The sequence below is a fragment of the Littorina saxatilis genome, linkage group LG8 (assembly GCF_037325665.1).
Source record: "Littorina saxatilis isolate snail1 linkage group LG8, US_GU_Lsax_2.0, whole genome shotgun sequence".
Classification (NCBI taxonomy): domain Eukaryota; kingdom Metazoa; phylum Mollusca; class Gastropoda; order Littorinimorpha; family Littorinidae; genus Littorina; species Littorina saxatilis.
In genome coordinates, this window is record NC_090252.1 from 70,913,879 (window position 1) to 70,927,595 (window position 13,717).

At 43.9% G+C, this 13,717-nt stretch overlaps 3 protein-coding genes across 3 annotated transcripts; 2 read left to right on the top strand and 1 right to left on the bottom strand.

Annotated features, from left to right (window-relative positions):
* Nucleotides 1–501: 501 nt before the first annotated feature.
* Nucleotides 502–6,466, bottom strand: LOC138974897 (zinc finger protein 260-like). The gene is made up of 3 exons (XM_070347615.1): nt 6,364–6,466; nt 5,323–5,592; nt 502–3,549 (listed from the first exon to the last, which is right to left on the bottom strand). Exons 1-3 carry the CDS (start codon nt 6,445–6,447, stop codon nt 2,095–2,097), a joined length of 1,809 nt encoding a protein of 602 aa, XP_070203716.1. The 5' UTR covers nt 6,448–6,466; the 3' UTR covers nt 502–2,094.
* Nucleotides 6,467–6,714: 248 nt separating this feature from the next.
* Nucleotides 6,715–11,266, top strand: LOC138974847 (uncharacterized). The gene is made up of 3 exons (XM_070347571.1): nt 6,715–7,256; nt 10,715–11,025; nt 11,057–11,266. The coding sequence occupies exons 1-3, from the start codon at nt 6,992–6,994 to the stop codon at nt 11,264–11,266; spliced, it is 786 nt and encodes a 261-aa protein (XP_070203672.1). The 5' UTR covers nt 6,715–6,991.
* Nucleotides 11,101–13,175, top strand: LOC138974277 (zinc finger protein 558-like). The gene has a single exon (XM_070347001.1). It carries the CDS (start codon nt 11,356–11,358, stop codon nt 11,956–11,958), a length of 603 nt encoding a protein of 200 aa, XP_070203102.1. The 5' UTR covers nt 11,101–11,355; the 3' UTR covers nt 11,959–13,175.
* The last annotated feature ends 542 nt before the right edge of the window (nt 13,176–13,717 follow it).

Consider the following 13,717-nt stretch of genomic DNA (forward strand, 5'->3'; position numbering starts at 1 on the left):
ACAGGTAGCCAGCAAACTGTAAAGCACCAACAAAAATATTGCCACTGGAGATAATCAAACCCTGACAGCCAGCATGGGGCAAGTGCTCTAACCACTATGCCACCCCAGATAGTAGCTCTGCGCTTCATTTTAAAATGGCTAGCGGCGCTAAGCAATAAAGTAGTCGAACATGCTTCCTGTCATTTCTCTGAAGATACCATGGCAGTTGTAATGTTCTCTCTTTAATAGATTAAGGGCATCAAGGATTCACCTATCATAAACCATCAATCTCTGTCCGAAACAAAAGATTGGCTGCGAAAATTTACATATTTGATTTAGACGACAGCTATCCTGACAAATTGTCCCTCCTCTGAGGGAGGTAATAACAGACTTCATTAAGACGATCATTTGTTGTTTTTCTTATACTCGCCCCCACACACAGGCATGCACACACACACACACACACTGACATGCACACACACACACACACTCTGGAATGCACACAAACAGGCTTCCCCAGGCTTTGTGATTTGTCACACATTTTATATATTGCAACTCACAGGAACTCTTACAACTCTGAACAAGCATGCATGAGACAAGGAAACTAACATTTAAACAAATCCAGCAAAGGTTACAAACACTCCTCCCCAGTTTGACTGGCACTGGCAGTTGTTCAAAGTGAGGTACTAATAATACTTGAGTCAGGAGTGAGCATGTGTCATAAAGTGTTTCCTTCCTGGGCTGGCAGTTGTTTGTCTAACAGTAACAGTCTACGGCAGATGCAGAATGTGTTACAATTCCAGCCAAGAAACAGTCATAGCCTCGTAGGATGCACTGAAAAACCTGTGTACCTCTTAGAGTCTGGGGGAGGGGTACCAAAAGTTGCAGTCATCAAAAAAGTCAAGGCCACCAACACTCTACTGAGAAAAAAACCCACTTCTATCTTTGGCAAAGCATACGAAATGGCGGCCCCAGAAGTCATTGTTGGCATACCCCTCACTCATTGAAATTGCTTATTGCAAGCAAACGGCAGATCACAGGCCAACAATTCAAACTACATTTGGAAGATAAATTGATTCAGCATTTTAAATGTCATAATCACATTTTGTAACCAAAGAGAAATCGAACGCAGAAGAAGAAGCAACCAAAGAAAAACGATTTTTGGTCAAAATGTAAATAGCAGTGCCGCCTTACGGCTGCGGAAGGTACATCAAAAGCAGCACTCATAAAAGAGTCAACTCTTCCTAAGCTGCACCGAAAATCCCTTGTTCCTTTTACCTATTATGCCCACAGAGCTCTACCAAGGTATGAACAAGGTAATACTTTCTGGGTTGCATGTCCATTATACTTACAGCCTAAAGAGCTTGATTATCAAGATGCAAAGTAACCCTTAGGCTGGTTGTCGCGACACTTTACGTATCTGGTTGTCATGACCTATGTTGCGCTACTGGCTCAATTTGTTTGGTCGGTTCCGATTACCTCCCATGGATGCGAAAACCTATATGACCGTTTTTCTTTATTTTTCTCTCTGTTAATTCACCAGTGGCTATGTAACATGTGTTACAGAATTGCACCAGTGTTAGGTAATGTTTTCTTGGCTGCTTGTGTAGCTGCTACTTTACCCCACACACCTTAACCGAAGCAACGTCCACTTCACTAAGTTTGCTGCACAAAGCTTTGGCACTGAATTTACCACAAAGCTTTGGCACTGAATTTACCACAAAGCTTTGGCACTGAATTTACCACAAAGCTTTGGCACTGAATTTACCACAAAGCTTTGGCACTGAATTTACCACAAAGCTTTGGCACTGAATTTACCACAAAGCTTTGGCACTGAATTTACCACAAAGCTTTGGCACTGAATTTACCACAAAGCTTTGGCACTGAATTTACCACAAAGCTTTGGCACTGAATTTACCACAAAAAGACTTTGTGAGGTCAAACTAGGGCTCATAGAACCCAGAAGGCCTTAACCACACTGCCAGACAGTCGATATTTTCTGTGTTGCATGGTGTACCCATTATACCCCACACAGCTTCCAAGATGCCAAGTTATCAAACAATTTATACTTTCTAGGCTGTAATTTGTAAAGTGTACCCAAGTCTCGTGAGAAAGTTAATATTTTCTGTGTTGCATGGTGTAACCATTATACCCCACAGAGCTTAGAGGCGGTACAGGATAAGTGCCAGACGCAGAGTCCAGGTAGGCTTGCGGAACAACCTGGCCGTGACCCCCCGGCATGCTGTGGCCTTGACCCACCATCTGTAGGAGCGTCAGTCCCGAGGAAAACGCCGGCAGCCTGGCATCATACAGGTCCGCCTGACTCAGAGGAACCAAGCTTCCCTCAGGCAGAGAAAACTCATCGGATTTCCTTTCTAAGCCTACGGGCGCAGTGGAAGCAGAAAATGACGGATTACTGCCATTATTTGGTGGGGCTGATGTACGTGAATTTCTGTTCTTGGACTGAGAGGACTCGTGTTGGTAGCCCTCCTCTTCTAGCTTGGCTCTGGCTTTCACCGATAATTGTTTTTCCGACTCGTCTCGCTTGGGCCGCCCGATGGCAGGCAGGCTGTTGTCCCCTGGGTCCTCCTCCTTGCGCCGGAAGCTGCTGGTGTCCACCACAATGTCATGCTTGGACTTGAGGTGTGTGCGCAGGGACACACGCACAGTGAAAGACTGACCGCACTGATCACACACATGGGGCTTCTCACCCGTGTGTTGCCGCATGTGAACCACCATGGCGTTCTTCTTGCTGAACGCCCGGGAACAGACGGGACAGGAATAGTTCTTTTCACCGGTGTGGGTCCAGGTGTGCTGTCTGAGACTGCGAACGTCCTTGAACTTCTTGCCACACAGGTCGCACAGGTGTCTGCGCAGTCGAAGGTGACTGCGGCGAATGTGAACCAGGCGAGAAGAACTCGTGAAAAACGCCATCGAGCAGTTAGGACACTTGAAGGGTCTTTCCCCCGTGTGAAACCTCATGTGGTAGCGCAATCTACAGGCGTGGGGGAACTCGGCGGGGCAGTGGTGGCACCTGAACACAGGCTTTTCCTCCTCTTCCACACCCGCCTCCTCTTTGGCCACAGGGATGACAGAACAGCCATCAACCATGGCAGCCATGTCAACAGCAGGGCTGGTGGAACACGCGGTGTTGTTACTAGTGGCAGGGTTTACAGCAGGGTGCTGGCGTCGGCTGTGCAACTTGAGGTCTATCTTCTTGTCAAAGGCAGCGTCACAACCCTCGGCGTGACACACGTATGGCATGACGCCGTGACACTGCGTGACGTGCACCTTGTAGGATGCACCGTGCAGAAACTGCATGCCGCACTCCTCGCAGCGCCACGCAGGCGGCACCTCGTGCTCCAGCATCCGATGAACCTCGTAGACACGCGCCACCGCAAAGTCCCGCCGGCACACGCTGCAGCGGTGCTTCTTGCTGAGCCGGGTGTTGCAGTTGTGCAGCAGGAGCTTGTCTGTGGGCGACACGAAGCCCTTCATGGCCGTCCACATGTCCACGTCCAGCCCTCGGTTGCGCATCTCTAGCACCAGGGAGTGAGGCGGAACGTAGTTCTGTGGGACAGTCAAGAACAATCGTCACAAACCTTCATCAAGCACAATCATCACAGACATTCATTGGCTGCACGTAGTTTTGTGGACAGTCAAGCGCAAACTACAATCATCACAAACATTTCATTATGGCGTCAATCAGTAATCACACTCAAAGCCAACTCCGTCGGACGTAAAACTGGTTAGGCTTTTACATGGCATAAGACCATCCCCCCACATAGTCACATACCAACACACAGCCTGGTCAGCCGCCTTGATGCTCTTTCTGCACAGTGCTATTTCATTTTGAAGAATTAATTTCAGAAATTAATTTGCACATTTTTGAACTCACCACCGCATCAGTGCATGCTATCAGGGTGTTGATTATGTATATGTGACCATGTAGAGGGGTGGTTTTATCCCACACAGACCCAACCAGGTCTGAGACGGTGAGGGGAACTGTTTTCACAAGGAGGGGTGGGCCTTCAACTGGAAATGTCCTGTGCTGTGGCCTTTTTAATGTCAAATTACTGAAATATACATTGCCAATCAGTCAGTCCAACACTTACTGGAATTAATTGCATTTGAATGTTGAGAATGATCCCAATATTGGATAAAAGCTTGACTTATTGAAGAAAAAGGTGCCACAAACATAAACTTGAAATACAAAACCCCAGTTAGATAGAGTAGGCAGGCTGTTTTTCTCTCTTTCTCTTTTCACTTACAGTTAGACCACTTTCATTTGTTTTAATTTACTTTTGGGCTCAGCTAGGCACTAACAGGCCAAAAGTAGTAGGCACCTGAAAAAACCCACATAGACTGGGTGCATAGTTCTGGTCTTTAATCTTTTTATCACCTGTTATTTTTAAACGTCAAATCCCCAACGCGGCAGAATAATCAATACCGTTCATCAAGTCTTTAAATTTGCCTCTCTTGTAAAAACTAATTTTCTTAGATTTTGGAAGGTCTTGAACTTGAAGAGTTGTTCCACTGCACTCCAAAAGCCAAGGTCTTTTTTGAATCCTTTAATTTCCACTGTATCACTTTGATACTGGTAGTTTCCACCTTTCTTTGTGTGTTTGTCAGTCTTTTGTCCTGTCCTTTCTTTCCAGCCCAATCCTTTCTTTCTGTTTCTCATTGTATAGTCTAGCCTCTCTCTTTACGTGTTTGTCTGTTGCTTTCTTTTCCTCTCTTTCCGTCTTAATTTCTTTTTTGGTGTTTGTCATTGGAAAGCGTAGCCATTCTCTTCAAATGTTTGTCAGTTTCTTTCTTTTCCTCTCTTTCTGTCTAAAGGGGATACTTACGTATTTAAATCCCTGGTCAGATTCACTTCAAATTTTGTGCAAATTCGAGCAATATCATTAATTTAATATGCAGACATCCCTGGAATGAAAAGGAGGAATACCTAATTAAGTTTTCCCCCCAATTATTTTCAACTTGGAGTGGTTGAGTTTTCACCTTTCTTCATGTGTTCGTCAGTTACTTTCTTTTCCTCTCTTTCCTTCTTATTTCCTTTTGCGCTGTCTGTCACTATAAAATGTCGCCACTCACGCTATCAGTGGTGTTCGGTCTGTGACAGTACTGTTCCGCCACCTGAAGTTGTCTGTAACCTTCTTGAGAGAGAGAGGTCTTTCAGTCTTAATTCCTTTTGTTCTGTCTGTAAAATGTGAGTCAGCCGAAAAGAACTTGTCAAATGTAGCCTCTCTTTTCCCAAGTGTTTCACCTATTTTGTCTTCCTCTCTTTATGTCTTAATTCCATTTTTTGTCAGTTTGTGTCTCGTAAAAAATGCCACTCACGCTATCAGTGGTATCGGGTTCATGACAGTGCTGCTCCGACACCTGCAGCTCCCCCTCCTTCACCGCCACCCGCCCGCGACACTTGCTCACCACCCCGCCCCGCTTGTTGTTGCGCTGACAACGCCAGTACGAGCGACAGCTACCCTTGGCCACACCGTCATTCTTGTACATGTAGCCTTCCCAGACCAGCATCAGTGGCGGAGCTTTGGATTCCGCCTTGACCGACCTCTGTCTGCTGCGTCTTCTGCCTCCTGGCTTAACTGGCGAGGGCTGTGGGAAACACAGACATACACAGAGTGAATGTGCACAGGACACACATACGTGCACACATAGGCGTACACACGCACATTCAGATCAGCTCACACACACAGCTAAATATTTTTCTGACAGCTCCTCCTCATTTAAAAAAATAAGAAGCTTCACATTATATTAATCAATCAATATGAAGCTTATATAGCGCGTATTCCGTGGGTACAGTTCTAAGCGCTTGTCGAATATTATATACTGATATATAGCAGCCTTCCAAAATGCAATCACTAGCAATATAGGAAGCACTCAAGCAGGTTCAACTATCATGTATTGTAATTTGTATAGGTGACTAGGTTTTATCTACAAAATCCAGCATAACACATCAATATAGTGTGGGTGTGACATGGTGATTAGGTCATTTTAGTCTCACTGATCTTCTATAAACAAGTATTAAACAGAGAGGGCACTGTGGCTGATTCACTGATTGTTGCATTCAAACTGTTTTCAGATGTATCTGCGCAGACCACATGTTTCTTCACGTTGTTAGGCACTGGAGTGTCCGTCAACATGTCAAGTGGTATTCTTCTGAGCTATGAATTTAACACACTAAAGTTCAAGATTACCTGTCAAGTCATCATTCGATTACACTAAGGGAACAGTGAAACCGTGAAATCGTTTATGTTCTAGACTTCATGGTTTTGGGACAACTCTCGAGTTTTAAATGCATCAGAAGCGACTCTAATGCAGGACCTAGCATGCAAACAGAAATGTTTAAAAATAAATCAATGTTACTTTATAGTCACTGTCCGTATCGTCCTCGGACTCAGGGCTTGTCTTCATCCTGCTGTGATGCATCCGATCTTCGACAGTTGCCATCTTCCCAAACTGTGCAAAATCGTCCTGAAATGGTCTTGTTCCAGAACAGCGTAATCATTTCAAATAAAAATTACAATAAAAAATATTCATATTGGATATTAATTATCGGGTCTGATAATAATTCATTCCTATTCTGTCTTTTGAGGCTAATAACTTTAAACTGAATTCAATATTCCTTTTGTTTTACGTGAATAATTCTTATATGGCATGATCGTCTGCAACAAGGAAGTAAAGCTATCTCCTTCCCAAAAGAGTTTCAAAATGGCTTCTTAGCAGACAGAAAATAGGAGATACAGTCAATGCAGTTCGGATTTGTTCCAGATATAAATTAATCTAGGACCATTGACCTTGCTTTGTATATCTCCACGCAGGTTACAGTTGAATTCTTCGAATAAATCCAAGTTCCGCAATGAGCTGCTGGAATTACAGCCAGAAATGTAGCGATTGAACAGCTGTGATCACAGCAAAGTGGTTCTTACCACATTGTTCAGTGAAACGCTGCAGTCAGTAGGAGGGATTTTAAAACCTTTAATGAACACTCACCATGGAATTTACAATTGGACAGACACAGAGTTGGAGGGAAGGGCGGAGAATTGTCAGTCTACAAGAGCTTGCAAAGCAGATGCGATGCAAGCATTGCAAGGCCCTTTTGGATCTGAACCAGATTATAAAGGAGACACGATTCGGGCTGGCCAGTATCTTGTACATCATGTGTCAGTGTGGTTTGCTGAATGATGTTCACACTGGAAAGAGGCAGGAAGGTGATGGCAGTCGGCATCTCTTTGAGGTGAACATAAAAGCCTCTATCAGTAAGTAACGATTAACATGCAATGGCGGTAATTCTATACATTGTGGAATTATGCTAATTTGCAAACATGTCTTACAAACACTCACTCACACTCACACACACACACACACACACACACACACACACACACACAAACTGCCAGGGACACTACATTGGGGTGTGAACGTTAAAGATCCCACGATTGACAAAAGGGTCTTTCCTGGCAAAATTGTATGGAGGTCTCCCTATTGACGTCATCACTTCGTGCGCACCGGGGCTTGGAGGGCAAGAAGCCACCGCGCCGCTTAGCGAAAACATGGAAGCGTGGTGCCGATCGCGAAGTTTCGCTGGGGCGATTCCGTATTTGCGTCGACGATTTGGTTAAATTTCATTCAAGATGGTGAATACTTGTTGCATAATCGGTTGCACAAGCCGAAGCAACAAGGAAAATGCTCTTGCATTTTTCAGAATTCCGAAAGTCGACGCTGGAGGAAGACACCGAGATTTACTCAACAGCAGTATTAATTTTGCTAATGATTGAAACACCGATTCACTCGCTTTTTGACTGAAATGTGCAGTTTGAAACAAGATTCAACACTGCTTATGTTAATGCCATAGCTTTTTGACTCAAGTGTGTGCCTTAATCAATGCTGGTTAGCATGTCTGTATAGTTTATTGACAAGTGTGTGATTTAAAACAGAAACAAAACTGTTTATGTGGATGCCAAACCTGAAACACAGTATTGATTTGACTTGTGTACAGTATCTGTATGACTTGTGCTGGCTGGCATGAGTGTAGTTCCTTTTTTTGCTTCCTGGCTCAAGCATTTTCAAGACTCAACACTATTCCTTATTTGATTTTGAGATCTGATGCGAAGTGTGTGTGTGTACAGTTCTTTTCTTTTTTTCTCACTTTTTTGTCAGTTTTTATATGTAAACAGTTACCGTTCATTGATTGGAAACACTAATTCACTCATTGTCAGACATGTGATTTTTGACTGAAGTGTGCAATTTGAAACAGATTCAACACTGCATATGTTGATGCCATAGCTTTTTGACTGAAGTGTGCAATTTGAAACAGATTCAACACTGCTTATGTTGATGCCATAGCTTTTTGACTCCAAGTGTGTGCCTTAATCAGTGCTGGTTAGCATGTCTGTACAGTTTATGCTTTTTTTTTATTGAAGCATGTGATTTTAGTAAGAACTAATAAATACATTGTTGTTGCAGTAACTTTTTTGTTCTTAAGACTTTTTTTTTTAAGCTTGCGTGTGTCTTATCTGAGACATTTCTTAATTGTGAAGAATCTGGTGAGTGATTGTCAGAATGAGTGTGTATGTGTGTAATGGCTCCTTTGTTTGGTCAACAAAGTTAATATGTTGGGCCCAGCTGTCCTAAACGGAAAAATATGTGTCTGGTTTGTCTCAAAACAGTAACGTTTCACAAAATTGAACAAAACTGTTGAAAACACACCTACTGGAGCTAACAAAGGCAGAGATTAGGTACAAATCAAAAGTAATGTGTTAAATATCACACTCACACCAGCTTCACATTCACAGAGTGACAGATTGGTAAAAATTAAAATACATATAATGTGTTCAACGCTTTATTTAACTGAACTGTCATTGTCAACATATATATAAAAATTAAAAACAAAAAACACGTAACACTGAATTCAGGGAAATTTTTAGTTACTGTCTTCAGCAGCACTAAAGTAAAAAGAAATAGAAAAAATAAAAAAGAAGAACAAAAAACACACACACACATTACACATTTACAGGTTCACAATAAATGTTCTAAGGTAATATCAAAGTAAGCACTAAAGCAGACACCAGACTTGATCCCAAAAAGGAAAAAAGAATCGCTTCTCCAAACATAAACATACAAAGTTAGAAATATCATTTCTCGAATAACAATGAAATGAAAACTCACACACACTGAAGCAGAAATAATAGGTAATCTAAAACTAAAGAGCTTCACACATAAACATACAAAGTTAGAAATAGAACTACAAGTTCTTGAATAATAACAAAATGAAAACTCATGCACACACACTGAAGCAGAAATTATATGTAGTTTGAAACTAAAGAGCTTCGGTCAATTTCTCCAAGTATCGCACTTTAGCAACGTCACTCAATGATGTAATGTACTAGTTCTCTTTTGGCTGGTCGACCGTTTTTGTTCCTGATTTTGACATTATTCAATTAAAACACTCCCGAATCATCGAGCGGCGCACTGACGCTACTAGCCGTTCCGCTTCTTGCCCTCCAACCCATTTCTGCGTATCACGTGACACCGCTCCGAAGTACGCAAAAGGGAGACCTCCATAGGCATAGATAAAAAATGTCCACCAAAATACCCGTGTGACTTGGAATAATAGGCCGTGAAAAGTAGGATATGCGCCGAAATGGCTGCGATCTGCTGGTCGATGTGAATGCGTGATGTATTGTGTAAAAAATTCCATCTCACACGGCATAAATAGATCCCTGTGCCTTGAGTCCGAGTCTGGAGATACGCGCGCGATATAAGACTTCAAAGATTGTTCATTTGTTATTGTTGTTTCTCAGATTTTAAACTGGAGTAAGCTTTTACAAACAAAAGAGGCCACGGGATGATGGTTAATTACTATGGTGACGCATGACAGAGGTCACAACCATCTGTAGTGGCCAGGCGGCACCTGTGACTGTGTAATCTCCAACACCGGAGTGAATAAGCACTTTGAGTTTGAAGCTCAGTTGCTCACTTCTTCTTCTTCTGCGTTCCCAGCTTTTAATTTCATTAATTAGCATAATAATACTCTTGGTGGGTTTTCAAGGAAATGATGGTGTGTGTGTCTATATAATACTAGCTGTACCCCTTTTTTTCCGTAAACCTTCAGTTATTGCCTGGAACGGTCCTTGATGAATGATTATTTCTTTCCCACATCATAACAATTAACGCTGATAACATACCGTATGTTTTATTAGGCAAAAAAAAAAAATAGGTGTGGTTAAGGTAACATAGCCAAAATAAATAGGGTAGGAGTAGGACTAGGAAGGTAGGCAATTACTTTTTCTTTTTTTTTAAAACTTTTTTTCTAATGTGTACAAATTAAACCTACTTGACAGGGAAATAAGTGTGCGACTCGAGCGCTTTCGCTTTCATTGCGTTTTCTGCACTCGGTTTGTTTTTTGTTTGTTTGTTTTTTTGACAAATGTAAAAAAAAGTTATAGGGTCGGCCCCTAAAAATAGGGTAGGTCGGGTTACCGTAACCACACCTATTTTTTTTTTAGGCCTTACACACACACGCACACACACAGACAATCACTCGCAAAGAAAATCACTCGCACACACACACGCACACACACACTCACAGATATACTGACAAACGCATGCAAGCCTGCAAACACGCAAGCACACACACTTACAAATGCGCATGCATCCCCATCCCCAAATAACAAACAACAAAATAATAATGTGTGTATTGTGTGCTGTGTTCCAGATTTGCTGCTGTACGGAATAGGGGCCCAGAACATCATCCACTTCCTGCAGACAGGCCTGGACATCCCCTTACCTCCCCCTGAAGACAACTCCCTCATCCTCCCCATGCACTCCACCCCGGACATGTCCACGTCCCTTCCTGTCACCATGGCAACCTACAACCCACCTATCACCACCCCCCTCCCTCCGCAGCTGCAGGTCGGCCAGCACCCCCCGTTGAACCCTCAGCTACAACACCAACATCACCACCACCACCAGCAGCAGCAACACCACCATGAGCAGCAACAGCACCAAGTTGTCAACGTCCCTCAAGTGAAAGACATGTTTTGTGTGGCTCACGCAGGGCACAGCAAGGGAGGGGGCAGCCAGAGTGCCGGTCACAAGGGAGGGGGAAGCCAGAGTGCCGGTCACAAGGGGGCGGCGGTCAGATGCCTGCACTGTCGACCCTGCCCGCAGCACACCCAGGCTGACCCCACCACCCACACTGACCCCACCACCCACACTGACCCCACAACCCACACTCACCCGCCAAAGAAAGTTGTTGAGAAGGTGAAGTTGACCAAGGACGAAAGGGACGATCTCAAGGTCAACACCAAGTGCACGGTGTGTAAGATTGTGTTCCGCTCGCGAGAACATTTCCGCATGCACAAGATCCTGCACCCTCAGATCAACAAGAAGCAGCGAGTCAAGTGCTCCCAGTGCTCAGCCGAGTTCCCTGACCGCTCAAAGCTGAGGCAGCACTCTAAGGTGCACTGTGGCGGGGCCAAGGAGAAACCTTTCCAGTGTCAGCTGTGCGAGAAAAGCTTCCACAAGAAATCTCAGCGCAGCAAGCACGTCAAGCGTTGCCACATGAAGGAAAACTCTCACGTGTGTGACGTCTGTGGGAAAAGAACCTTCACCAAGTCAGAACTGCGGGAGCATGTGCGTATTCACACCGGCGAACGACCGTACCAGTGCGAGGTGTGTGAACGAGCATTCAGACGCAAAGACTACCTGACCATTCACATGCGTCAGCACACAGGCTTGAAGCCTTACAGTTGTGACCAGTGTGGAGAGTCCTTTGTCCAGAGGGCGTCGCTGTGCAAACACCTGCAGACAAAACATGCGGTCAGCGCGACAGGGGGGGTCAGTGACGTCATACAGCCATCCCTCATGCCTCACCAGCCACAACTGACCCATACCATTACCCAGGATTCCATGGCAACTACCATGCCTATTTTGCATAATGCGCTCTTCTATCAGTGACAACACCCTCTCCCAGACACTGTGACTGAAATACACACAGGGTTTGTGGATTAGTTTGAGTTGTGACCCCACCTCTACCAGACACTGTGACTGAAATTCACACTGGAATTGTGGATGACTGTAGTTTGTTGTGACAAGTTTGAGTTGTGACTCCACCTCTACCAGACACTGTGACTGAAATTCACACTGGAATTGTGGATGACTGTAGTTTGTTGTGACAAGTTTGAGTTGTGACTCCACCTCTACCAGACACTGTGACTGAAATTCACACTGGAATTGTGGATGACTGTAGTTTGTTGTGACAAGTTTGAGTTGTGACCCCACCTCTACCAGACACTGTGACTGAAATTCACACTGGAATTGTGGATGACTGTAGTTTGTTGTGACAAGTTTGAGTTGTGACTCCACCTCTACCAGACATTGTGACTGAAATTCACACTGGAATTGTGGATGACTGTAGTTTGTTGTGACAAGTTTGAGTTGTGACTCCACCTCTACCAGACACTGTGACTGAAATTCACACTGGAATTGTGGATGACTGTAGTTTGTTGTGACAAGTTTGAGTTGTGACCCCACCTCTACCAGACACTGTGACTGAAATTCACACTGGAATTGTGGATGACTGTAGTTTGTTGTGACAAGTTTGAGTTGTGACTCCACCTCTACCAGACACTGTGACTGAAATTCACACTGGAATTGTGGATGACTGTACATAGTTTGTTGTGACAAATTTGAGTTGTGACTCCACCTCTACCAGACATTGTGACTGAAATTCACACTGGAATTGTGGATGACTGTAGTTTGTTGTAGCAAGGTTAACCTTCGCCGGTCGTCGTGGGTCCGTGTGGACCCAGAAGGGTGTTTATTTGCAAATATCTCTTCTTAAACCAGTTGGAATTTTTTAATGAGCTTTTAAGAATGCCTCAGACACCTAAAAAGCTCTTATATCCTAAAAGATCATTAGATTTCAGCGAGAGGTAATTAAAAAAAGAAAGGTCAAATTTAGACTACACATATGGAAGACATCATGGGGCCGTGCGGACCCCTGTTTCTCAAACTGAAGAAACCTACATAAAAACTAGGGAGAGAAGTCACAAACCTTCAGGTATTGGCTCTAAACATAATTTTCTGCAGTCTGTTTAATTTTGGAGTTAATAAGCAAGTCACGTGGAGCGAAATTAATACACAACAATGTGGGTCCACACGGCCCCACACGGCCCCACACGGCCCCACGACGTCTACAGAAGGGTATTCACGTTTTTCCTTTCTTGAGAAGCTGTAGTCTGCACGGTAATAATTAATTAAATTAATAATTTAATTTAATTACTTCTCGCGGAAATTTAACCACGGCATCTACGGAAGGGGATGCACGTTTTTGATTCTTTGGAAACCATGGGTCTACGGGAGGGTATGCATAGGGGAGACCGGGGCTAGTCCGCCCCCGGGGCACATCCGTCTTTGTCTGTTTATTCTTACGTTTGCCACCTTTTAGTCATTCACACCATGTGGGAGTGGTGTCCCTTCTTTCCGCCATATATCCTGCAGAAGTTCAGAGGTTGCGCGCCCATATATCGTGAGTACAGATCACAAAAAGTGTTTTTCTTCATTTTTGTAACATGAATGCATAGGAGTTGACTTAGGTTTTGATGCATTACCTCTGAGAACATTATACTTAGTCTTGGTGTCGAGTGTAAGTGCGTTAATTAAGGTCGAGTTCTGACGAAAGTTTTGCTTCTTCCTTCCCATGTTGTGCTCGTTA

Excerpts from the sequence above, each read along its gene's own strand:
- LOC138974277 (XM_070347001.1), top strand. The coding sequence starts at position 11,356 with ATGCACAAGATCCTGCACCCTCAGATCAACAAGAAGCAGCGAGTCAAG.
- LOC138974847 (XM_070347571.1), top strand. The coding sequence starts at position 6,992 with ATGGAATTTACAATTGGACAGACACAGAGTTGGAGGGAAGGGCGGAGA. Across the intron at positions 7,257-10,714 it reads GAACATAAAAGCCTCTATCA|ATTTGCTGCTGTACGGAATA; the intron begins GTAAGTAACGAT and ends GCTGTGTTCCAG. Across the intron at positions 11,026-11,056 it reads AAGTTGTCAACGTCCCTCAA|GGCACAGCAAGGGAGGGGGC; the intron begins GTGAAAGACATG and ends TGGCTCACGCAG.
- LOC138974897 (XM_070347615.1), bottom strand. The coding sequence starts at position 6,447 with ATGGCAACTGTCGAAGATCGGATGCATCACAGCAGGATGAAGACAAGC. Across the intron at positions 5,593-6,363 it reads ATACGGACAGTGACTATAAA|CCCTCGCCAGTTAAGCCAGG; the intron begins GTAACATTGATT and ends TGTTTCCCACAG. Across the intron at positions 3,550-5,322 it reads AACCCGATACCACTGATAGC|AACTACGTTCCGCCTCACTC; the intron begins GTGAGTGGCATT and ends ACTGTCCCACAG.